General features: G+C 44.8%; 1 protein-coding gene across 5 annotated transcripts in view; it reads right to left on the minus strand.

Annotated features, from left to right (window-relative positions):
• SLC25A17 (solute carrier family 25 member 17) overlaps window positions 1–27,910 on the minus strand; it is a 502,099-nt gene that overhangs the window by 150,105 nt on the left and 324,084 nt on the right. For all 5 annotated transcript variants that reach the window (XM_063940362.1, XM_063940358.1, XM_063940361.1 and 2 more), the window contains one exon: window positions 14,286–14,402. In XM_063940362.1, coding sequence (XP_063796432.1) covers window positions 14,286–14,402 — 117 coding nt within the window. The remainder of the gene's footprint in view (window positions 1–14,285; window positions 14,403–27,910) is intronic.

Consider the following 27,910-nt stretch of genomic DNA (forward strand, 5'->3'; position numbering starts at 1 on the left):
CAGCAGCAGTACACATGTAGCAATAGAGATGCATGCATGCACATTACTATACATAACCACATAGAAGTTCAGATCGGGGCACAACTGCACAAAAATCCTCTTCTGGATATGCGGCTTATGATCCACACAGGAAACGATACAGCCAGAAAATGGAGGGGCTGAACTCAACGTCAACATCGGGCAGTTCTGAACGACGTCCGGTATAGCGCACAGACTGCATGATGTGGCAAACATAGTTAATGACATTCTCAGATTGAGCAGCATATAGCGCCGAGTAAAAGACAAAACTAATGACTTGCGGAAGCTCGCAATAGTGCATACACAATGGACAATTGGATCGATTTATTGCTATAATTCGGCTCAAAATTACAAATCGTTCAAAACATCTAGTGGGGACCCAGCTTTAGAGTATTTATATCATGACAGATATCTCAAATATATTTGAGACATCCTTTTTGAAATTATGTATTGTGGATAATAATGAATCTATTATATCAAACTATTTTACTTTTTAAGGCCAAAATGTATAATGAGCAACATATGTTTGAAAAATGAGCGCTGAAAGATCTTCCCTTTTATTATACTAGGTGTATGAGGACACATCTGTATGCATTTTTTTCACACAGACCAAGTAAATGCAGGGATCTATAAGGAAATCAGCAAAAGCACATAAAGTGGCTGATTCAGTGTTGCACTATAGTCCATTATTTGGATAGATCAGTAGTTCTCAAAGTCTGTCCTCAGGACACCAAACCATTCACATTTTCCAGTGACCTATTTTAAAAGATCCAGAAGTGGCGCTAATTATTTCACTTGTGATTCTGTGAGACCTGGAAACCCGCACTGTGTGGAGTCCTAAGGACTGAGTTTGAGAACCTGTGGGATAGATCATCAATTCTGAGTGCATCTGCATACGAAATGCTACATTACAGCGATAGAAGGGCTGTTTAATGTGCAGGGAGGCTAGATGTAGGTGGACACATCTGTAATATTAGTTAAACCTGGATCTGTGCAAAAGCAGCCTGGATGGGATTAATTTAGGTTTCAACAAAAACAATATTGAATAACACCTCCCGTGGAAAGATTGATCACAGTTAGTTGAAAGTCCAAACTGGCTAAATAGCCAAAAGGCAATAAGTCAGATATTTATTAGTCCTGTTGTAATGTTAATTACACCAGCAGGTGTTTGGATTAGTAGAATTGATACAGCACCACTGTATTAGCCAAGCTGTTAGTCAATGCTGACCTCTGTCTGGAGGTGTTTTCAAGCCTCCATCTGTAACCGTTTAGCGGTGCTTCTCCATCTCCCCCACAAGCTTAGTTGGCATGCGCTGGTATGCTGTGACCGCACTGCCTGACGTCTCCGGTGGCGATACAGACACTGATGAGCAGACTGGGGGCAAGGAGGTTCATCAACCTTCTGATGAAACCGCTCTGTGGGCATAGCAGAGAAATGCGTCAATGGAGTGCCCCCCTTCCACGGAACTGACTTCTGATTGCATCATGCTAATTATTCTTTCTTTGGACCACTTGCACCATCCTCACCCCCCGTCTGCTCATTGGGCTCCGTAGACGTCTGGCAGTGCAGTCACAGCATACCAGCGCATGCCAACTAAGCCTGTGGGGAAAACGGAGAAGCAACGCTGAACGGCTACAGATGGAGGCTTGAAAACACTTCCAGACAGCGGTGAGCACTGAGTAACAGCTTGGCTAATACAGGGGAGGCATTTGATATGCCGGCTGTCGGGATCCCGGCGCTCACCATACCGGCGCTGGGATCCCGACAGCCGGTATACTAACAATTATACTGCCTCTAGGGTGTCCACGACACCTCTGGAGGGAGCCTGCACCGTGGCGAGTGCTGCGGGCCCACAAGGGGCTCTTTCACGCTCGCCCCGCTGCCTGTATGCCAGCGTTCGGGATCCCGGCACAGGTATGCTGGGTGCCAGGATCCCAAGCGCAGGCAAAACGTAGTAGACACCTAATACAGTGCTGCTGTGATACACTGTGTCAATTCTACTAATCCCAACACCTGCTTGTTTAATTAACATAACAGGATTAATATAAATATCTGGCTTATTGTCTTTTGGCTACTTAGCCGGTTTGGACTTTCAACTAACTGTTACCAATCTTTCCATGGGAGGTCCACATTACCTGCCATAAATGCACTTTACAAATAAATCGCTCCACTGCGTACATCAACATTGCGTCTGAATCAGGCCCTATACCTCTCAGCACACCATCTACTAAACAAGTCATAAATCATGTTAAATGATCTCTTGTAGATTCTTTTCCTTGCTTTTAGCAGTGTAGAAACTTGTTATCCTGAAAACCGCTAGCATTTCCGCCTTAACAGCCAAGCCGCTCGTCTCCAAAATCTTCAGTTTGAATGGCATGCTAGACTTCTACAGTACTAGTTGCAATGCGTAAGAACTATGCTCTGCGTGACCAAATAAGCAAGACCAGTATAATGCTTAACTTGTCCTTATTTATTTACTTTAAGACTTTTAGTATCATGAGCATAGGGGGGACATACGGCCCACATAATAACCATTTTATTCAAAAGGCATCCACGGCCTGTGCCCCTTTGTCTGTGTACCGGCCAAAACATTTTTACACACTGGCATTTTCTGATTTTGCCATCAGGTGATCCGGTCAGCGTCATGTTTCTCTACGGACGTGATCACAGCTGTATGCAGAAACACGCCCTGAAAATGGTCACAACATGTCTGCGTTTTGCCGCCACTTCCCGTTGCCTTCTCTAAAAGGTCTTTGACTGTCAATCACTCTGAGAATAAATCCTCACTGCAAGCGGCATCACAAAGGTGCCTTTGCGCGTGCGACCAAAGGTACACGAACAGTCACCCGATAATCAGTTATTGAACATCGGAACTGAATATAAATCAGAATTAGACCCATTGGGGATTATTCAGGTTTGTTAGCAAACCAAAAAAGTTAGCAATTGGGCAAAACCATGATGCACTGCAGGTGGGGCAGATGTAACAGTAAAGGGTTGAATACAATATCCAACGCAGTTTAGCGTATTGTTGGCAAACAAAGGACCCACACACAAAATAAAAAGCAGAAATACAACATAGCGTGTACCATTTTTACACTGCAATCTTACTGTGCAAACTGAATCATATATAACCTTTTTAGGAACATATAAGTCCCATAATAGGAATCCACAGCCAGGGATAATGAAAGGTTAAAAAGAAGACATTTAATCAAGCAGTGACCTACAAATGGTAGAAACACACATATACAAGAAATGAAAATATATATGAGCTTATCTGTCCAGTAAGAGGGACTCATGCGCAGCAATCTCAACGCGTTTCGTCTTTCAATAGTCAGACCTGATGAAGTCTAGTTATTTTGATTTAACCATCTGTGCTGAAGCCTGGACATCCCTAAAATCTGCACTGTTAGTGTGCCTTGAGGACCAAGGTTGGGAATGCCTGTCTTAAAGCGGTGTGTGCAAATACTAGGAGCTTGGAAGATACAATTCCAAAATTAATTGCAATAATGAAAAGAGATGATTTAGATATAGTAGCTATTACGGCGTATTGGTGCAATGGAAAACATGACTGACACATAGCTTTACTGGGTTACACTTTATTCAGAAATTACAGAATGAGAATTATTGGAGAAAGGGTAGCAATGTATATGAAAAAGAACATATATGCAAATTTCAAATATTGATGATGAAAAAAAAAGAACGTTGGGTGAACATAATAAACGGGGGAAAAGGACAATATTCATACTAAGGTGATCGCTCGACCAAAAAACTGTTGCAGGACATCACTAAAATATACGTTATGGAAAGAACTTACCGTTGATAACGGTATTTCTCCTAAGTCCACAGGATCCAGAAGATAACATTCGGATATGATGAAGTGACACCGGATATGCACCAATCGGTCAAAGCTTTTCGGCCTCACAGCATACACAGGGTCCCGTCAATATATCCCCGCCTCCTGGCTCAGGCAAATCAGTTGTATTCCCAAAGCTCAAGGCAGGAGCATCATAGATAGCCCTAATCAGGCAAGAAGAACACACATGCACACCCTTCCGTACAAGAAGTAAGAGGAGAGTGAATAAAAGGATTCTCAAATCAGGTGCGTCAGGGTGGGATCCCTGTGGACTTGGGAGAAATACCGTTATCAACGGTAAATTCTTACCATAACATAAATTTCTCCGGCAGGGTCCACAGGTTGTCCACAGGATAACAATGGGATTTTCCAAAGCAATTTAGTGGTGGGGACGCTCCTGATTGGACAGGAGAATCCTTCACCCGAATTCAGCGTCATGAGAGGCAAAGGTATCCATGGCATAATGTCTATTGAATGTGTTAATGGAAGACCATGTGGCTGCTTTACATATCTGTTCTGCTGAAGCACCACGTTGTGCTGCTCATTATGGACCTACCTTACGAATAGAGTGAGCAGAGACATTAGCAGAAACAGGGAAATCAGCTTGAGAATATGCTTCTGAAATAGTCATTCGAAGCCACTGTCTGCTTATCAGCAGGCCATCCTCTTGTAAAATCCGTAGAGAACGAAGAGAGAATCTGTCTTTCTGATGGCACTGGTACGATCCACGTAGATCCTTAAGACACGGACCACATCCAGCGATGCATCTCCCGCAGAAAGGCCCTGTTCCTGGAAAGCCGGGACTACAATTTCATTGTTAAGGTGAAATTTAGACACCACCTTGGGAAGATACCCAGATTGAGTTCTGAGAACCACTCTATCTGGATAAAAGATCAGAAATGGAGGACGATATAATAATGCCCCTAAATCTGATACTCTTCTAGCTGACGCCATGGGCAGTAAAAAGAGAACTTTAGCTGTCAACCATTTAAGATCCACTTTATTAAGTGGTTCAAACGGGGCAACTTGAAGGGCCTTTAGGACTAAACTTAAGTCCCATGGCACTGTAGGAGAAACAAAAGGAGGTTGAATGCGCAGCATTCCCTGGAAAAAATTACGCACATCCTGTAAGTTTGCAATTTTCTTTTGGAACGATAGAGTCAATGCTGACACTTGCACTCTCAAGGAAGCCATCTTCAAACCTTTATCCATTCTTGCCTGAAGGAATGCGAAGACCCTGGAAACTCCGAAAGACTTAGAGTCCATTTTCTGTTCACTGCACCAATGAATATAGCTTTGCCATATTCGGTGATAAATGCGAGCTGAGTAAGGTTTCCTTGCTCTGCGCATTGTTTAAATTACCTGTTTAGAGAATCCTATTGACTTCAGGATAGAGGTCTCAAGAGCTACGCCGTCAAAGACAGTCGATCCAGGACTGTGATAACAAGGACCCTGCATCAGTAGATCTGGACGTTGAGGGAGCAGGAATGGAGCATCCATCGACTTTTTCTGCAGATCTGTGTACCAATGTCTTCTGGGCCAAGCCGGAGCCATTCGTATCACGGCACCCTTTCCTTGCTTTATCTTTCTCACCACCCTTGGTGATAAGGTGATTGGAGCAAACACATAGGCCAGATGAAAGTCCCATCTCACCGACAGGGTATCCATAAAGATCGCTCTGGGATCCTTTGTTCTTGAGCCATATGCGAGAACTCTGTTGTTCTGACGGGACACCGTTTGATCTACCTCTGGCGACCCCCACTTGTCAATTAGAGTCTGGAAGACCTCCGGGTGTAGAGCCCATTCGCTTGCCTGAATGGCATGTTGACTGAGAAAATCCGCTTCCCAATTTAGGACTCCCGGAACGAACACTGTGGACAAGGCTGGATGATGAAGTTCTGCCCACTTTAGTGTGTGACTAACCTCCTTCATAGCTTTTTAGCTGCGAGTTCCTCCCTGATGGTTGAGGTACACTACTGCCGTCGCATTGTCCAAGCGGATCTGAACTGGTTTTCCCCGAAGAATGTCCTGGATCAGTGCCATGTATATGGCCCGAAGTTCCAATATATTTATTGCCAGGCAACATTTCTTCCTTGGTCCACTGCCCCTGTAAGCAACTCCTACCTGACACTTCAGCCCAGCGCCACAGGCTGGCATCCATTGTCAGATTTGCCATCTGATATAGAAAAGAAGCTTTCCTTTGTCCATCAAGCTATTTATCTCCTAACTTCCAGTAGAAGACCAAAATCTGCGCTTTTATTGTCTGATGAAAAACCTTTCTACCAAGAAATGATCAGATATTGCAGATGTATCTAATGGAACTAAGTATATTCCATCATGTTTATTGTCTACACCATCAAACTCATCACACGCACTACCGTGCAAATGGATACCATTTGACTGTGTAGCAACTCCTGAATCCTTAAATTAATTTTGGATATTTTGTTCAGAAGTAGATTACTCTCTGAGTACCCAATTCCAACACAGCCCCTAATTGAGTCCTCCGATGTGACAGATCCAGAACGACCTTGCCCAGTTTATGAGCCAACCATATCTCTGTAACCAGCTGTGGTCTGTTACAGATGATAGTGAACAATTCCTGAGACTGTGCCAGGATTATTAAGTCGTTGAGGAAGGGGCGGATTGGCCCACCAGGACACCATGACAGATTCCAATGGGCTAGTCCCATACTCCCCTCAGCCAGGCTGATTCACACTCAGGTGGGGCTGGCTCACACTGCTTCCAGTACTTACGGTTCATTGGAATGCAATCTGGAAGTTAGGCTAGCGGTCACTTCTAGGTGCCGCTAGCCCTGAAACGTGGTGAAGCTGTTCTACCAACGGGGGACCAGGAGAAAGTTAACCAGCCCAGCAGCATCCTCTCCCTGGCCCCGGCCAAAGGTCTCTTCAACGAGCCCGGCCTGGGAGCAGCAGCATAGTGATGGTCGGAGCCGAGATCACTCCACCCGCCTCCACCCTAGCTCCCGCACTCTCACTGAACTGGCCAGAGCGGCAACTGAGCACTGAAGGGGGCACGGCAGTTATTTTTAATTACATTATTTGCTTTATTATGATGGTGTAAGGGTTAGGGCCCAGTCACAGTGTATGGTTTGGGGACTGGACCTTGATATACCTTGTTCTCAGGATGCCAGCTGATCAGGCTGCACTCACAGCCAGCCCTGGGACAATCTCTAATGCAAAGTCCTTCAGCCCTATAGCTGCCCAATGTCTGTCCATGATGATAGGCCTATTTATGTAATGACGTGGCTACATGTGTAATGTGGTGCAAGTCATATAATGCGGTGCTATACGTGTAGTGCGGTGCTATACCTGTAATGTGGTGCTATTTGTGTAATGCAGTGCTATACGTTCCCATTATCACACCTGTAGCAGATAATAAAGTCCAGTACAAAAGTACCCAATTTGGGTGGGAGTCCAGTGGAGGAAAACAGTAGTTGGACTGTTAGAGGTTAATTCGCTCCTAATGTCCCTTATTGGTGAGCTCCTCATGCATTGCGGACTGAGACCTCCTAGCACAAACTGTTGCTTGGCTCCTATTGAGATGCGGTGGATTGTAATGTCCAGGGGTTGGTCCGGATCCTTTCTCCAGTGCACTTGCAGCTGGGAAACACAAGCACCTAACCGGTTTTGCTGCACTCAGCTGGTAGCTTTTTCAAAGGTGTGAGTAGCTTGTAACATTGGGCTTTATATACCCTTTCCAATATGGTGTCTGATTAGCACCTGGTGAAATGATTAACAGTTCTACTATGATACCATTAAGAACAATTAGAAACAATTAAAAACAATTAAGTGTGGGAGACAGACCCATTTCAATTGTATTAAAAATATATGCACGCAATGCACTTTTTATTATAGTATATTGCCTTTTAATTCATTTTGTTCAGTGTTATAAATTAGCCATCATTTTTTTTATTTAATGTGACATGAATGTTTTTATAAATTGCTATTAATTGTGCAATAAATTGTTTTAGTAGAGAAATTTATTTGCTCTCTCATATTGTAATACATACCAATATTACTCAGCGCAGTCTCCTATTTGTTGTTTGGTTCCCTATATAATTGTGGGAGTGACTCCCCCTTTGTTCTGAGGCAGCTGCTTAGTAAGGCACCCCACGTCTACAGCCCCCGAATATACCTTGGTATATATTTTTCTGACTAGAACCAAGTTGGAATCAAACCTTGTCCTCATTGTGCAAGAGGAACTGAATTATCACTCCTGCTTGCAAAGCCCTAGTCTTCGTTTCCACAGAAGACGGTCTGGTACATTTTTTTAATGAGGGTGTTTCCTGAAAACACCTGCAGCACTTGGTATTACCAGGTGGTTTTGTGGTGTGGCTGTAGATCATAACCGTGCCTCTGGTAGTCCAATACCTTTTAGCCTTACTAGACTTGTTGGATTGGGACTGTTTGCTTTACCCTTTTTTCCTTTTGCTTTTCCTTGATTCCGAAATGACAGGAAAGCTGGAACTAGCCTTGAACTTATGTGTGAAAGTAATCTTCACTTTCTTGGAATCTGCTTCTGACTCCAAAATACTGTTAATTCTTTACCAAAAAGAATATCTCCAGTAAACAAGATAAGACTCCAGAACTTTCCTGGATTCTGATTCAGCCTACCATGTACATATACCCATATCCAGGTCCGCTTACCGCTGTCTGTTTGATATGCATATGAAATTTTTATTTTCCAGATGCCATTGAAAGATCCACTTTTAATGCATCTGCTCAGGATATGCCTAAGTGGCTGAAGCCAAAACTGGTCTAATGATTGTCCCAGACAAAAAGAAAAAATGGTCTTTAAAAAACCATCGAGTCTCCTATCCGTGACATCATTTATTTATGTAGAAAACAAAATTAACGTAGCTTTTCGCAGCAATCTAAGATATGCAAATCTACTTATGGAGCCACCCTTAATAGTCCCTAACTGGACGAGTATAATTGGAATTTAATTACCTGGAATTCTCTTCCTACTGGGCGAAACCCAACATAATTTTCATCAGTTGTTTTGGGACGTTTAAACACAGCTGCCTTGGTTTCCAAACATAGGCTCTGCTGCTTCTGCGGATAGAATGACTTACATAGCACTAATAAGCTCAGATATACACTGAGCTGAGACCTTCCAACGTGCAATGAGTCCTCAGCTAAACATGTGTAGACTGTGAAGATGTTGTATTATGTTTATGTGATTTACTTACCACCGGCCCTTAAGCCTGCCTTTGTTAAGAGACTGTCATTCCCTAGGTGGATAACCTTCGAATGAAAGATGCATGTAAGGGTTAATAGGATAACCTATCGCTGGTATAGGAGCTGGAATAACCTGCTCAGCTAAGCTGGATAATGTCTGTGCAAAATAGCCCATGAAGGTTCATCCAGAACCTGTGCCTGCCTCGTTTACTTAAGAGGTTTTGGAGACAACTAACCATTTTGCACATAATCCCATTAAACCACGATAGGTTAATCTCACTCTGCAAGACAACATGAATTGAGTGTTGGTGTTGCTGTGGAAAGTGTATTTTCCTCACTCTTGCGCTCTTAGACATTATAAATAAATCACACACCTTTACAGTGTTATTACACAATTGATTATTACTGTAATCACTTTAAAATTTGTTAAAGTGACATACAATACGACACTACCCTGCTTAACACCAGCATTTGAGGATTGGAATACACAGATTTTTAACTGATGGAATTTATAGTAAAGTCAGCAATCACACTAGCAGCCAGTCACAGGGTTATACATTAGTATAATAAGCAATATGAGCACATAATCCACTACAAATACATTACAAGTATGTAGGAGAAACATATTACTGCATTACCTTATATAGGAATTTTAAACATATTCAGTTGCACAGCAAAAGAAAACCACAGCAATAGTTATAGACTCATATGCATCAGGCACATTATCTAACTATTCATACTCAAAGGTAGATAACTTTATAGTGTGACTCAGTGGAACACCGGTATTTCGTCCTTATGAGGACTCTATTTACAAGTATAATAGCTGCTCTACCCCTTTCTAACCTGCTGCTGCTGGAAGCAGAAGAAGGCGCAAAGAAGCCGCTGTTCCCGCTCTGAGGTAGCTCTGTCCCCTGCAATGGCGCCGGAGCTATAAACGTATTTATACTGGCAAATGTCTCCTTTTGGTGTAAAACATAATATAAATACCTGTTTTCACAATCGCTTGCCAGAGTACACAGGGGGCTATAGCAGGTCCCCCCCAGGGTGGTCCCGTATGCCACCCCTGCGGTTTTGCCTCACCAAGAACCGGGGGACCACCCTAGCAAGGCCCCCGGTTTGTACTCACCACTGTCGTCACCTTCAGGCAACGTTAGGGGTTTGCCGCGTGCTGCGGCTGTGACCGCTAAGGCGCAGTGCCCCGCTGTACAACAACCTCTCAGGATGGTGGCCCTGCAGCGTGGAAGCGGCTCTGACACCTCGCAAGGATGGTGACCATAACCCCCCCCCCCTAACTCCCACGTTGCAGGTATGCTGTCGCCCAAACAGCATACCGAAAACAACAAAGATTTAAAAGAAAGTGAAGTAAACTCTCTGGAGCCCCAGGGTGTGCATCCTCTCCTGAGGGCACTTTTTTCAAAACTGCCTGTGGGAGGGGGCATAGAGGGGAGGAGCTAGCACACCCAGTTGAAGAAATTTGGACCCCGTCTATACCCCATCGTACTAGATTCCCCCAATATCCCTTAAGGATGCTAGATAAATGCAAATGCCTCTGCCAGTTGAGATGACTCCACCTCCATTTTCCCATCACCGCATTGCAGGGGCGGCGACGGGTAAACAGAGGTGGAGTCATATAAACGGGGGGGGGGGGGGGGGAGCACGGCGTGAGCATGATGGTGGCATGGGCGTGATGTCACATGCAGCCGCTGCAATCAGAAAGATGGCAGGAGGAAACCCTAATTTCCGCGATCAGGCAGGAATTGCGGTGCGATCACAATTTTTGCTTGATCAAGGGGTGGGAGCAGCGGTCAGCATGCTGGGTGGCCTTGCCCTGCAATGGGCAGCCCCCAGCATGTGTTCACAGGGATTGCAAATTCTGCAATTTAGCAGAATTTGCAATCCAACCTGAATCAGGCCCGTAAATTTAAGTGAAAAAAGGAGACCACTCTACCATAAAAACAGAAAAATGAAGGACTTTTAAAAAAAAAAAATCAAACTTACTCTTCACATCATTCACCACCTGGTAGTTTAATCTGGTTGCTCAGCACTGAACTCCATGTTTTGGACATTTCAAAAACTTTCCATTTCACCTGCAAATGCTTTTATTTGTACTTTCAATTTTTTGAATGCACAGCTGTACCAATGCAATTTTTACTTTATACACTTAAAAGTCCTATCTGGATTACCATTGCTTTTTTGCACACACTCACATCCTCTCATTTCATACACAGTCAAATTCAATGTCTACACCTATGTTATCTACATATTTCAAACAAAATTTACTGCCATAGAGCTTATACTGCATTTCTCACCTACATTTCTGCAAATCTACTCCTCTGATTCTCTTACAGACTCCACTCCTATTTCCAGTTTGCCTCTCACTATTCACCTACTCCACACAGATGTATCCTCTTCCTTGCTGCAGATACGCTTAACAGCCCTTTAAGTCGTGCCATGCCGTGGCGGGACTCAGAAGCACTGAGCTTCTTTCTTTGCGTTTTAGGCCCCAAAAACGCGTCTTAATCTCAATGGAACACAATAGGATGCAATAGGATGCACAAGCAGCTTCTGTTGATTATAATAATATGCAGCATGCCTATATTCTGTGTGTAATAGCGGCTCTATCTGCATCCGAATGCCACGTTACAGTGTTTTTCAGGCAAACATTGTGGCATAGCATTTTGTATGCAAATACAGTTGCAGTCACACACAGAATATAAGCGTGCTGCATTTTAATCAGCAGAATCTGCTCATGCGTCCTATTGAATTCCATTGCAGCTAAAACGCATTTCAGCTGCAAAAAATGCAAAAAAAGACGCTTTGCGCTACAGTCACACAGCACCCACACGTTATGTGTAATGCGACTTGTAGAGCAAAGTTGTAAGAGGACACATCTGTATGTCTAGGTTTTCTTCAACTCCCTCCATCACTCAGTGTCTACCTAATCGTATCTTGCCTCCTGTTTCCACCTTTATCCTTCTCCCCTAGTCTCCTAAACCTCTCCCTCTCTCCCCTCCTCTCGTTACCCCACTTTCAATCACCTCTGCCCCAACATGGTCCTACTATTCCACCACTCAGTCCCGCTCCCTCCTGTCCCTGTCATATCACCTTGCTCCCATCAACATCATACTGAACTCCCTTCCCTACCTAGCTCAGTTACCCGCACCATCACTACTCCCTCACCAATTTCTGCCCTCCAAGTTAATGTCCGTAACAAAGTGGTCCCCACACAAGTTCATTTCCAACTCCCTGAATCTCCTAGCCATTACCGAAACCTGAGTTTCCCCTTGACACCACTTCACCAACTGCATTCTCAGCTGGAGGCTTCACATTCACATACCCCCTCGGGCCCTGGTATTGACGTGGTGGTGGTGTCCTTCTATCGTCTGGTTACTCCTACCAACTCATACCCCCAGAAACTTCCCTCTACATTCAAGGTCCATACTAGACTCCTTTTCCAACCTGTTTACTTTCGAGTAGCTAACATTTTTTATCCCCCTGGCATTCTCACCAAATTCCTAGATCACATTGCTTCCCAGATCACTCACTTCCTCTCTTCAGACACTCCCTCCATTATCTTAGGTGATTTCAACATCCCAATCGATATCCCAACAGAATCCTCTGCCTCTGAACTCCTTAACCTCATAGCTTTACTTGGTCTCTTCTAGTGGACCTCCTCATCCTCCCATGTGACTGGGAACTCATTTGATCTGGTCTTTACTTGCTGTTATATTTCCGACTTCTCCAACTTCCCTTTCCCCTTCTCTGAGAATCACCTGCTCTCTTTTAACCTACTGTATCCCTCTTTGATTCTCCATCTCTACCTCCTAAGGGTACCATCACTAAGTGTAACATTGAGGCCATCATCACAGATTCCTTATTCTTCCTGCTTGACGTTTCACTTCACTTCCCTACACAATGCCATCCTTACTTCAGCTCTATTATCACTGAAAAACGGATATAAAGGCCTAATCCACATACGTGCTGGTGGCCAGGGCTTATTGGATAGCCCCTGGGAGAACCATTAGCCGCAATAATTTACAGCAGCTAATAGGATACTCACATAGTCTGCTTTTCATTTGTACTTAATAAAAAATGTTTGTTTTTATTTCACCATCTATCAATGATAAAAATTCCTGAGCAAATAAATTCTGATCAACGATGTAAGAAAATAAAATGTGAAAAATGCCAAAGAGCCAGAATAATTTTTCTGTGGAGACAATGTGCCTTATTCAGGTTTGTTAGCAAATCAAAAAGGTAAGCTATTGTGTAAACCATGTTGTACTGCAGGTGGGGCAGATGTAACGTGCAGAAAGATTTAGATTTGGGTGGGGTATGTTTAAACTGAAATCTAAATTGCAGCGTAGAAATTAAGCAACCAGTATTTATCATGCACAGAAAGAAAATAACCCACTCAAATCTAAATCTCTCTGCACATGTTACATCTGCCCTACTGCAGTGCAACATGGGTTTGCTCAATTGCTTACTTTTTTGGTTTGCTAACAAACCTGAATAACCCCCAATGTGGAGCTGTCCTTTAAATTAATCATGATAGTCATGTCTTTACTGCAAGTGTTACTGTTTTATATTTTAATCTTAGAATTTGAAACATAGAATTTGACGGCAGATAAGAACCACTTGGCCCATCTAGTCTGCACCTTTTTTTTATCCTTTAAGTAATCTCAGCCCTTTTTGAACCTTAATTCTTTGTAAGGATATTCATATGCCTATCCCAAGCATGTTTAAATTGCTCTACAGTCTTAGCCTCTACCACCTCTGATGGGAGGCTATTCCACTTATCCACTTTCTGTGAAGTAATTTTTCTTCAAATTTCCCCTGAACCTGCCTTCCTCCAGTTTCAGTGTATATCCTTGAGTTCTAATTCTCCTCTTCCTTTGAAGAATGTTTCCCTCCTGAACTTTGTTAAAACCCTTGGTATATTTAAAAGTTTCTATCATGTCCCCCCCTCTCCCTTCTCTCTTTTTATTACTTTTCTGGATGTGAGTAACGTAATAATCAATTTCCATAGGAATGCAACTGAATGAAGCCTTATCCGCACTTGGCAAAATATGCCATCTCTGCACTCAAATTCATGTGCTTTCCTGTGAAAGTGCAATCGCTTAAGAGGAGGCACATAAATAATTTTTGCATTTGTAAATAACCTTAGAGCATGCATGTGTAGTGAATTGTTAGTGGACCTTAATCCGCAACTTACCAGTGATGCCTGTGTACTTGGTAGGTACAATATCGTCATCTCTGAATTTAGCACCTTGTAGTTTCAGTCTGGTGTTAACAACCCACAGAGGAGTTGTCAGCAGGACATTTACCACACCTATGGAAAGCAAAGTAATCGTTTTTTTCATTAATATTATATTACATTTTCCTTAGATCACAGCTAAAAGTTACAAAATACTGACATGTTGATAGGAGTATACTTTCCAAAACAGTTGATCTAAACCAGGTGTCAGGGAACTTTTTTACCTTTTACCCCAAAATATATTTAGATACGCTGACGTTACCCCCTTGATTTGAAAGGACGGAAATCATATATTATTGTGCATATATACAACAAATGGGAGGCTGCGCTCAAAGGAAAGAGCAGTACTAGTGCCAAATTGGTCAATTTTAAAAAGACAATTTAATAAAAGACACAATACTGTACACTACACAACATGTTGTATGTTGTGTAGTGTACAGTATTGTGGCACTAGTACTGCTCTTTCCTTTGAGCGCAGCCTCCCATTTGTTGTATTTCTGTTACAGTGGGAGTGACTTCCCTCTATCTTTGGCTGCAGCTTAGCAAGGCACCTCATTTCTATAGCGCCCGAATACATTTGGACATATCCTATATTTGCATTATTGTACATATATACTGGTTTTATATATATATATATATATATATATATATATATAATTATTATTGTTTTTTATTATTTTTGGCAATTTTTTTTTGGCAATGAATGGGTTAATAAGCACTTTCTCCCCAAAACACCAGAATGAATGTAAGAAAGATGGATGAGGGGGTAAAGGGCGGGACACAACTTTTAGGAGACAGATGGTCACATCCTCACCTCAGTGATGTCAGTGGGAATTTCCCACTGTTATGTGGGCCACTGTCTGATCCTGCGGAACTCCGTCAGCGGTCAGCCACAGAACACTTCAAGTTCTGTGCGGGGGTTGGCGGGCCGCTGGCGGGAGGACAAGACAGTGCAGGACAGGGTGGGCGTGAGGGAGCGCGGTATGATGTCAGCACGTCACACCGCGGCCAGGAACACAGCACAGGGCAGCCAGGAGCACAGCGCAGGGCAGGGCAGGATGGAGCGCGGTGTGACGTCAGCACGTCACATTGTGTGCTGGATGGGGCTGTGTTTCATTTTTACCCCATTTGGGGTAATTTACCCCTGTTCCCTAACCACTGATCTAAACAGTCAATAATATAAAATACTGTACAGAAAAAAAAAAGATTCTGACCACTCCGATCTCTTACATGTTTCATGAATATAGTATTGTAATAAAATTTTTTGACCATAGCAGTGGTTCCCAAATTTTGTCACGGCACCCTAGAATTAGAGATGAGCACCGGAAATTTTTCGGGTTTTGTGTTTTGGTTTTGGGTTCGGTTCCGCGGCCGTGTTTTGGGTTCGACCGCGTTTTGGCAAAACCTAACCGAATTTTTTTTGTCGGATTCGGGTGTGTTTTGGATTCGGGTGTTTTTTTCCAAAAAACCTAAAAAACAGCTTAAATCATAGAATTTGGGGGTCATTTTGATCCCAAAGTATTATTAACCTCAAAAACCATCATTTCCACTCATTTTCAGTCTATTCTGAATACCTCACACCTCACAATATTATTTTTAGTCCTAAAATTTGCACCGAGGTCGCTGGATGACTAAGCTAAGCGACCCTAGTGGCCGACACAAACACCTGGCCCATCTAGGAGTGGCACTGCAGTGTCACGCAGGATGTCCCTTCCAAAAAACCCTCCCCAAACAGCACATGACGCAAAGAAAAAAAGAGGCGCAATGAGGTAGCTGTGTGAGTAAGATAAGCGACCCTAGTGGCCGACACAAACACCGGGCCCATCTAGGAGTGTCACTGCAGTGTCACGCAGGATGTCCCTTCCAAAAAACCCTCCCCAAACAGCACATGACGCAAAGAAAAAAAGAGGCGCAATGAGGTAGCTGTGTGAGTAAGATAAGCGACCCTAGTGGCCGACACAAACACCGGGCCCATCTAGGAGTGTCACTGCAGTGTCACGCAGGATGTCCCTTCCAAAAAACCCTCCCCAAACAGCACATGACGCAAAGAAAAAAAGAGGCGCAATGAGGTAGCTGTGTGAGTAAGATAAGCGACCCTAGTGGCCGACACAATAACCGGGCCCATCTAGGAGTGTCACTGCAGTGTCACGCAGGATGTCCCTTCCAAAAAACCCTCCCCAAACAGCACATGACGCAAAGAAAAAAAGAGGCGCAATGAGGTAGCTGTGTGAGTAAGATAAGCGACCCTAGTGGCCGACACAAACACCGGGCCCATCTAGGAGTGTCACTGCAGTGTCACGCAGGATGTCCCTTCCAAAAAACCCTCCCCAAACAGCACATGACGCAAAGAAAAAAAAGAGGCGCAATGAGGTAGCTGTGTGAGTAAGATAAGCGACCCTAGTGGCCGACACAAACACCGGGCCCATCTAGGAGTGTCACTGCAGTGTCACGCAGGATGTCCCTTCCAAAAAACCCTCCCCAAACAGCACATGACGCAAAGAAAAAAAGAGGCGCAATGAGGTAGCTGTGTGAGTAAGATAAGCGACCCTAGTGGCCGACACAAACACCGGGCCCATCTAGGAGTGTCACTGCAGTGTCACGCAGGATGTCCCTTCCAAAAAACCCTCCCAAAACAGCACATGACGCAAAGAAAAATTAAAGAAAAAAGAGGTGCAAGATGGAATTGTCCTTGGGCCCTCCCACCCACCCTTATGTTGTATAAACAGGACATGCACACTTTAACCAACCCATCATTTCAGTGACAGGGTCTGCCACACGACTGTGACTGATATGACGGGTTGGTTTGGACCCCCACCAAAAAAGAAGCAATTAATCTCTCCTTGCACAAACTGACTCTACAGAGGCAAGATGTCCACCTCATCATCATCCTCCGATATATCACCGTGTACATCCCCCTCCTCACAGATTATCAATTCGTCCCCACTGGAATCCACCATCTCAGCTCCCTGTGTACTTTGTGGAGGCAATTGCTGCTGGTCAATGTCTCCGCGGAGGAATTGATTATAATTCATTTTAATGAACATCATCTTCTCCACATTTTCTGGATGTAACCTCGTACGCCGATTGCTGACAAGGTGAGCGGCGGCACTAAACACTCTTTCGGAGTACACACTTGTGGGAGGGCAACTTAGGTAGAATAAAGCCAGTTTGTGCAAGGGCCTCCAAATTGCCTCTTTTTCCTGCCAGTATAAGTACGGACTGTGTGACGTGCCTACTTGGATGCGGTCACTCATATAATCCTCCACCATTCTTTCAATGTTGAGAGAATCATATGCAGTGACAGTAGACGACATGTCCGTAATCGTTGTCAGGTCCTTGAGTCCGGACCAGATGTCAGCATCAGCAGTCGCTCCAGACTGCCCTGCATCACCGCCAGCGGGTGGGCTCGGAATTCTGAGCCTTTTCCTCGCATCCCCAGTTGCGGGAGAATGTGAAGGAGGAGATGTTGACAGGTCGCGTTCCGCTTGACTTGACAATTTTCTCACCAGCAGGTCTTTCAACCCCAGCAGACTTGTGTCTGCCGGAAAGAGAGATCCAAGGTAGGCTTTAAATCTAGGATCGAGCACGGTGGCCAAAATGTAGTGCTCTGATTTCAACAGATTGACCACCCGTGAATCCTTGTTAAGCGAATTAAGGGCTCCATCCACAAGTCCCACATGCCTAGCGGAATCGCTCCATGTTAGCTCCTCCTTCAATGTCTCCAGCTTCTTCTGCAAAAGCCTGATGAGGGGAATGACCTGACTCAGGCTGGCAGTGTCTGAACTGACTTCACGTGTGGCAAGTTCAAAGGGCATCAGAACCTTGCACAACGTTGAAATCATTCTCCACTGCGCTTGAGACAGGTGCATTCCACCTCCTATATCATGCTCAATTGTATAGGCTTGAATGGCCTTTTGCTGCTCCTCCAACCTCTGAAGCATATAGAGGGTTGAATTCCACCTCGTTACCACTTCTTGCTTCAGATGATGGCAGGGCAGGTTCAGTAGTTTTTGGTGGTGCTCCAGTCTTCTGTACGTGGTGCCTGTACGCCGAAAGTGTCCCTCAATTCTTCTGGCCACCGACAGCATCTCTTGCACGCCCCTGTCGTTTTTAAAAAAATTCTGCACCACCAAATTCAAGGTATGTGCAAAACATGGGACGTGCTGGAATTTGCCCATATTTAATGCACACACAATATTGCTGGCGTTGTCCGATGCCACAAATCCACAGGAGAGTCCAATTGGGGTAAGCCATTCCGCGATGATCTTCCTCAGTTGCCGTAAGAGGTTTTCAGCTGTGTGCGTATTCTGGAAACCGGTGATACAAAGCGTAGCCTGCCTAGGAAAGAGTTGGCGTTTGCGAGATGCTGCTACTGGTGCCGCCGCTGCTGTTCTTGCGGCGGGAGTCCATACATCTACCCAGTGGGCTGTCACAGTCATATAGTCCTGACCCTGCCCTGCTCCACTTGTCCACATGTCCGTGGTTAAGTGGACATTGGGTACAACTGCATTTTTTAGGACACTGGTGAGTCTTTTTCTGACGTCCGTGTACATTCTCGGTATCGCCTGCCTAGAGAAGTGGAACCTAGATGGTATTTGGTAACGGGGGCACACTGCCTCAATAAATTGTCTAGTTCCCTGTGAACTAACGGCGGATACCGGACGCACGTCTAACACCAACATAGTTGTCAAGGCCTCAGTTATCCGCTTTGCAGCAGGATGACTGCTGTGATATTTCATCTTCCTCGCAAAGGACTGTTGAACAGTCAATTGCTTACTGGAAGTAGTACAAGTGGGCTTACGACTTCCCCTCTGGGATGACCATCGACTCCCAGCAGCAACAACAGCAGCGCCAGCAGCAGTAGGCGTTACACGCAAGGATGCATCGGAGGAATCCCAGGCAGGAGAGGACTCGTCAGAATTGCCAGTGACATGGCCTGCAGGACTATTGGCATTCCTGGGGAAGGAGGAAATTGACACTGAGGGAGTTGGTGGGGTGGTTTGCGTGAGCTTGGTTACAAGAGGAAGGGATTTACTGGTCAGTGGACTGCTTCCGCTGTCGCCCAAAGTTTTTGAACTTGTCACTGACTTATTATGAATGCGCTGCAGGTGACGTATAAGGGAGGATGTTCCGAGGTGGTTAACGTCCTTACCCCTACTTATTACAGCTTGACAAAGGCAACACACGGCTTGACACCTGTTGTCCGCATTTCTGTTGAAATACTTCCACGCCGAAGAGCTGATTTTTTTGGTATTTTCACCAGGCATGTCAGTGGCCATATTCCTCCCACGGACAACAGGTGTCTCCCTGGGTGCCTGACTTAAACAAACCACCTCACCATCAGAATCCTCCTGGTCAATTTCCTCCCCAGCGCCAGCAACACCCATATCCTCCTCATCCTGGTGTACTTCAACACTGACATCTTCAATCTGACTATCAGGAACTGGACTGCGGGTGCTCCTTCCAGCACTTGCAGGGGGCGTGCAAATGGTGGAAGGCGCATGCTCTTCACGTCCAGTGTTGGGAAGGTCAGGCATCGCAACCGACACAATTGGACTCTCCTTGTGGATTTGGGATTTCGAAGAACGCACAGTTCTTTGCGGTGCTTTTGCCAGCTTGAGTCTTTTCAGTTTTCTAGCGAGAGGCTGAGTGCTTCCATCCTCATGTGAAGCTGAACCACTAGCCATGAACATAGGCCAGGGCCTCAGCCGTTCCTTGCCACTCCGTGTGGTAAATGGCATATTGGCAAGTTTACGCTTCTCCTCCGACAATTTTATTTTAGGTTTTGGAGTCCTTTTTTTACTGATATTTGGTGTTTTGGATTTGACATGCTCTGTACTATGACATTGGGCATCGGCCTTGGCAGACGACGTTGCTGGCATTTCATCGTCTCGGCCATGACTAGTGGCAGCAGCTTCAGCACGAGTTGGAAGTGGATCTTGATCTTTCCCTAATTTTGGAACCTCAACATTTTTGTTCTCCATATTTTAATAGGCACAACTAAAAGGCACCTCAGGTAAACAATGGAGATGGATGGATACTAGTATACAATTATGGATGGACTGCCGAGTGCCGACACAGAGGTAGCTACAGCCGTGGACTACCGTACTGTACTGTGTCTGCTGCTAATATAGACTGGTTGATAATGAGATGTAGTATGTATAAAGAAGAAAGAAAAAAAAAACCACGGGTAGGTGGTATACAATTATGGATGGACTGCCGAGTGCCGACACAGAGGTAGCTACAGCCGTGGACTACCGTACTGTACTGTGTCTGCTGCTAATATAGACTGGATGATAATGAGATGTAGTATGTATAAAGAAAAAAGAAAAAAAAAACCACGGGTAGGTGGTATACAATTATGGATGGACTGCCGAGTGCCGACACAGAGGTAGCTACAGCCGTGAACTACCGTACTGTCTGCTGCTAATATAGACTGGTTGATAATGAGATGTAGTATGTATAAAGAAGAAAGAAAAAAAACCACGGGTAGGTGGTATACAATTATGGATGGACTGCCAAGTGCCGACACAGAGGTAGCTACAGCCGTGGACTACCGTACTGTACTGTGTCTGCTGCTAATATAGACTGGTTGATAATGAGATGTAGTATGTATAAAGAAGAAAGAAAAAAAAAAACACGGGTAGGTGGTATACAATTATGGATGGACTGCCGAGTGCCGACACAGAGATAGCTACAGCCGTGGACTACCGTATTGTACTGTGTCTGCTGCTAATATAGACTGGATGATAATGAGATGTAGTATGTATAAAGAAGAAAGAAAAAAAAACCCACGGGTAGGTGGTATACAATTATGGATGGACTGCCGAGTGCCGACACAGAGGTAGCTACAGCCGTGGACTACCGTACTGTACTGTGTCTGCTGCTAATATAGACTGGATGATAATGAGATGTAGTATGTATAAAGAAGAAAGAAAAAAAAAACCACGGGTAGGTGGTATACAATTATGGATGGACTGCCGAGTGCCGACACAGAGGTAGCTACAGCCGTGGACTACCGTACTGTACTGTGTCTGCTGCTAATATAGACTGGATGATAATGAGATGTAGTATGTATAAAGAAGAAAGAAAAAAAAAACCACGGGTAGGTGGTATACAATTATGGATGGACTGCCGAGTGCCGACACAGAGGTAGCTACAGCCGTGAACTACCGTACTGTGTCTGCTGCTAGTATAGACTGGATGATAAATAATGATATAAAAAATATATATATATCACTACTGCAGCCGGACAGGTATATATTATATAATGACGGACCTGCTGGACACTGTCAGCAGAATGAGTTTTTTAATTTTTATAGAATAAAAAAACACCACACAAGTCACACGACGAGTGTACTTTTTCAGGCAGACATTCAATCACAATATACTATACTGGTGGTCAGTGTGGTCAGGTCACTGGTCACAGTGGTCAGTGGTCAGTCACACTGGCAGTGGCACTCTGGCAGCAAAAGTGTGCACTGTTTAATATGTACTCCTGGCTCCTGCTATAACCTATAACTGCTCCCCAGTCTCCCCCACAATTAAGCTGTGTGAGCACAGTCAGATATTATACATAGATGATGCAGCACACTGGGCTGAGCACAGATATGGTATGTGAGTGTGACTGAGTCACTGTGTATCGTTTTTTTCAGGCAGAGAACAAGAACAGAACGGATTATTAAATAATAATAAATTATAAAACTGCACTGGTGGTCAGGTCACTGGTCATCAGTCACTAGTATAACTCCTCCTAAGCTCCAGTAAGTAAATGAAGTGTCTCACTCTCACTCTCCTATCTATTTTAATTTCTAAACGGAGAGGACGCCAGCCACGTCCTCTCCCTATCAATCTCAATGCACGTGTGAAAATGGCCGCGACGCGCGGCTCCTTATATAGAATCCGAGTCTCGCGATAGAATCCGAGCCTCGCGAGAATCCGACAGCGTGATGATGACGTTCGGGCGCACTCGGGTTAACCGAGCAAGGCGGGAAGATCCGAGTCGCTCGGACCCGTGTAAAAAAACATGAAGTTCGGGCGGGTTCGGATTCAGAGAAACTGAACCCGCTCATCTCTACCTAGAATATCAGCATTTTTTCACGACGCCACTAGGCGCAATGTTTCTTAATGAGAAATTATGTAAAAAATATTAAATTAAGTAAATTGTGTTTATATGCCATGGTTAGGGTCAATTATATGGTGAGGGACAGGATTGACTTCTATTTGTCCACATATTTCATGACTGAAAGCACCAACCACTAGTTTTGTTACATTTAGTGCTATTTTTCAGCAGGTGTCATGGTCCAGGGACTCCCCTCCGGTGATGGTCTCCAGGGGCTTTCTATCCGGCGGCTGGTGGTGTGGCGGTCTGCAGGGACCACTGGTGTGTTGCAGCAGAGGGGGAGCGGGTGACTGTGCGGTCTGCGGCCGCTGGAGTACCGTGCAGGGAGGCTGACTGGGCAAGATCCTGTTATCTGGCATGTCTGCAATACTGGGGGCCACCATATGAGAGACCAATTCATAATATGCCAATGGGATTTAGTCTCTGCTTTCTTCCAGCCAATCACAGGTGGAGCTTGCCGGTAAAAGGGGGCAGTCCGGTCTCAACCTTGCCAGTGCTTCATGTTTCACCTGTGTGCCTTTCCAGTGTCTCTAGGATTTCAGCTCCACGGAATTGTAACCTCAGCTGCTGTTTGCTGCACAACCACCCGTGGTTACCTCAGTCCCGCAGGCCACAGCTTGCCACTTAGGACGGTGCCTCCTGGAGTCCTATTCGTAGAGGATTACCCAGCAGTTCTCCAGGGCTCTTTAGCCATGTCAGTAATCATCCATCATAGAAACTCTTCCAGTGTTCTTCAGCCACATAAGTAATCATCCATCATACAATCTCTTCCAGTGTTCTTCAGCCACATCTGTAATCATCCATTATACGAACTCATTCAATAACCTCGGTCCATATACATTCTACTTTTAAGTCTCCCAGAGTTTTTCATCCTGTTCTTCAGTTATTTTTTGCTCTCACATGTCTTTACTTGAATAAAAGTACATGAGAAAAAATTACATTAGTCCTCCTCAGTTTCTCCTTGCAGAAGCATCAACTTCCTCTGCTAGCACTCACTCAATGGATTCACAAGCTCTGCAGTTAGTGACAGCAGGAACCAGCAGGAACTGTTGTGAACCTCTCATTAAATAGGACATAATCATGAACTGAGTTCCTGAACCTGTTCTGGACCAAAATGTATTTTCCGTAAGAAAAGTTTTATTTTAAAGTCCATTTTGAGTGCATTCTTTTCTAAAATCTATCTACAAATGTAGCCACGCTCATAGTTGCTGTTGCTACGCCATACAGGCGTCCTCGTCGCGCCATAGCGCAGGTAGGCGAAGTAAAGCGTGATAAGGCACAAGAGGATCCACAGCATGCAATACACAGTTTCATCACTGGGTGCGATTGTCCTACTAATGAAAACTACAGTACAGTTCTGAATAGCTGCGGATGGATATGGCACTACAAAATACTGAACAATGTGGGTCATTCCGACCTGATCGTAGCTGTGCTAAATTTAACACAGCTCCGATCATCTTCCCTGACATGCGGAGGGACGCCCAGCACAGGGCTAGTCCGCCCCAGTGGCGATGCTTTTGTACTTGTAGCAGCCAGCTGCGTAAAAGCCAGAATACTCACTTTATCAAATATACACATTAATAAAGATGCAGATAGGATTCATAGGTTATCCACTAAAATGACAGGAATCTGCTATTAACACTGCATTGCCGATTTACGCAGTTACAGGATGTGTGCAAAAAAAAAAAAATTGTGATTCTAAAAATTCCCAGCAAAAAAATATAAAAAAAGACTAGCTTTCATAAAATAGATGTATTGTAATTGGAGTAAGATATAAAAAAGAAAACAGTGTGGAACTGTGCTTATAAAAAATGTGTAAAACGCTGGTAGGGCAATAAAGGATCAAGAAATTCAAATTTATAGAATAAAAACATTCTATTCGGCAACTTAAGAATAGCGCCGGGAATTAGCTCCCGACGCTATTCAATTCAGCTCCAGTTAAGTCGGCGATGTCCCGTTCTCGCCGACTTAACAGGTAGTTTTGTCGGGAGAACAAGCATTCTCTGACTTAACTCCCCGGCGCGAGGCTGATTCTCAACAGAATCAGCCTCGCGCCGGCCGCGAGGCAGCACTTTTGTCGGGTTTCTTCTCTCATCCCCCGGGGATGAGAGAAGAAATCCCGACAATTGCGGGTCACTAGCAGCTGAATTGAATAGCGTCGGGAGCTAATTCCCGGCGCCATTCTTAAGTTGCCGAATAGAATCGACCCCATTATTAGTTTAATAACAATCTCAACATAAGGTTTACTGCAATATATATTTATAAAAATGTCATATAGCAATATATAACCACTAAACGAGGATCCTTGTCTACTGGTCTACATACAGCACTACCACATAGCCCTTTGGATTGCCCTAAAGACTTTTCTAACTTTACCGTTTTTTTATAAGCACCATTCCACACTTTTACTGCCTGTTTCTATTGGGTGGATTTGCTCACTCATTCCATCATTGGAACTAGCTACTACAGTATTTTATACAGTCAGTTTACACACAGGTGTTTTTGAGGTATGTCTTTGTAAATATAGATATTTGCTCACCATTTTGGTTAGCGCCGAGTCATTTGTTTTCCTTTTCAAGTAATATATACTAAACAACCCCACACTGCTCTATCCTCTATGCACCTACAGTACCAGGCCATGACTGCAACAATTTCCCTGCCACGTCAACTTCCCATTTATGAAAACGGACAGATTCACAGAGGAGTGGCCTCACTGTCTGCTCTGCTTGTTTGAACTACTTGAATCAGACATGTCACACACCTGTTTTGCATCTGCCATATTAGCAACTGGAAAAAAAAAAAAAACTGTTTTGCTCTCCCTGAAAAGAATTTGTGATCTCCACAACTTTATGGGTCCTGACAGGCAAAGACTTCCCGTACACGATTGCTGACTGTCTAATTTGTTGATGCCAATAAAATGGTTTCTTGTTTAAAAATGTAAAATAAGGAGATTTATGGTAGACTTACTATAGTTAAATATCTTTCAGCGAGGTACACTGGGTTCCACAGCGAATACATCGGGGTGTAGAGTTGGATCTTGATCCGAGGCACCAACAGGCTAAAGCTTTGACTGTTCCCAGGATGCCTTGCACCGCCTCTTTTATAACTCCGCCTACAGAAACTGGAGCTTAGTTTCGTTAACCAGTCCAATGCAGTAGCAGGTAAAAGAGACGACACATGTTAGTCACATAGAACCACGTTCTCACGACAGGAGAAGGGACCAGCAGCTAAAGCCATACAAACCCAAAGAAGCGAAGTGCATCAGGGTGGGCGCCCTGTGGAACCAAGTGTACCTCGCAGAAAGAGATTTAACCATGCTAAGTCTACCATAAATCTCCTTTTCTGCAGCGGGCTACACTGTGTTCCACAGGGAATACATCGGGGGTGTCCTAAAGCAGTTCCTCATGGGAGGGGACGCACCGTAGCGGGCACAAGAACTCAGCGTCCAAAGGAAGCATCCTGGAAGGTGGAAGTATCAAAGGCTCAGAACCTAATGAACGTGTTCACTGAGGACCACATAGCCGCCCTGCACAATTATTCAGCGGACGTGTCTCGGCGGGCCGACCAAGAAGGTCCAACAGACCGAGTAGAATGGGCTTTAATAGCAGCAGGAGCTGGAAGACCTGCCTGTGCGTATGCTTGTGCAATCACCATTCCAATCCATCTGGCCAATGTTTGCTTATTCGCTGGCCAGCCACGTTTGTGAAAACCAAAAAGAACAAAAAGGGTATCAGACCTCCTGAAAGAGGCAGTCCTCTCCACGTAGATACGGAGAGCCCGTACCACATCCAAAGACTGCTCTTTGGAGGACAAACCAGAAGAGATAAAAGCAGGAACCACAATCTCTTGGTTAAGATGGAAAGATGACACCACCTTAGGTAAATAACCGGGGCGAGATCTAAGAACTGCCCAGTCATAGTGAAAAATCAGAAAGGGTGGACGACAGAACAAAGCGCCTAAGTCAGACACCCTACTAGCAGAGGCAATAGCCAGCAGAAACACGACCTTAAGTGTAAGATATTTAAAGTCCACAGACTCAAGAGGTTCAAACGGAGACTCTTGTAGGGCATTCAAGACAACAGACAGATCCCATGGAGCCACAGGAGGGACATAGGGAGGCTGGACCCGTAAAACACCGAATGAAAGTATGAACATCAGAAATAGACGCAATTATTCTCTGAAACAATACAGACAAGGCAGATATATGAACCTTGAGGGAGGCCAGATGAAGGTCTAAGTCTAGACCTTGTTCCAGAAAAGCCAAAAGTCTGGCAGTTCTGAATTTGAATGTATCATAATTCTTAGTAGCACACCAGGTGAAGTAAGAACTCCAGACCCTATAATAAATCTGTGCCGAAGCCGGTTTGCGGGCCTTCAGCATAGTTTGGATAAGCGCCTCTGAGAATCCTTTGGCCCTCAGGAGAGATGCTTCAAGAGCCACGCCGTCAAAGCCAGCCTGGTCAGGTCCGGGTAGACACAAGGGCCCTGAACAAGGAGATCTGGGCATTGCGGAAGTAGAAGTCTATCGATAGACCCTGCAGGTCTGAGAACCAACGCCGTCTGGGCCACGCGGGAGCGACTAGAAGTAGTATCCCTCTTTCTTGCTTGAACTTCCGTAGTACCCTGGGCAGGAGTGACACTGGAGAGAACACGTATGGCAGCCGAAAGTTCCATGGAACTGCCAGTGCGTCCATGAACGCTGCTTGAGGATCCCTTGTCCTTGATCCGAAGACCGGAACCTTGTGATTGTGTCGAGACGCCATCAGGTCCACATCTGGAAGGCCCCACTTGTCCATTAGGAGTTGAAAGACTTCCAGATGAAGACTCCACTCTCTGCCATGTACGTCCTGACGACTGAAGAAGTCCCCTTCCCAGTTGAGGACTCCGGGAATGAACACTGCCGATATTGATGGCAGATGGTGTTCCGCCCAATGAAGGATTTTTGACACTTCCATCATTGCCATGCAGCTTCGAGTGCTGCCGTGATGATTGATGTATGCCACTGTGGTGGCTTTGTCTGATTGTACTTAAACAGGCCTGTTCTGTATCAGAGGCCGGGCAAGAGTAAAGGCATTGAACACCGCCCGCAATTCCAGAATGTTTATCGGGAGGAGAGATTCCTTTTTGGTCCACCAATCTTGGAGAGAGTGCTGCTCCAGCACAACGCCCCAACCATGCAGGCTGGCATCCATAGTCAGTAGGACCCAGTCGGGGATCCAGAAGAAACGGCCCCTACTCTGCTGTCAGTCCTGTAGCCACCAGCTCAGTGACAGAGGGACCTCCGGAGTCAAGGAGATCATTTGAGACCTGATCCGATGAGGCAGGCCACCCCACTTCGAATGGAATAACCACTGCAGAGGGCGGGAATGAAATTGAGCGTACTCTACCATGTAGAAATCTTGCATTGGCATTGTCGAGTGTATCAACACTCGTGAATGAGAAAGGAAGCATCTGATCCTGT

This window comes from Pseudophryne corroboree, chromosome 9, assembly GCF_028390025.1.
Source record: "Pseudophryne corroboree isolate aPseCor3 chromosome 9, aPseCor3.hap2, whole genome shotgun sequence".
Lineage (NCBI taxonomy): Eukaryota > Metazoa > Chordata > Amphibia > Anura > Myobatrachidae > Pseudophryne > Pseudophryne corroboree.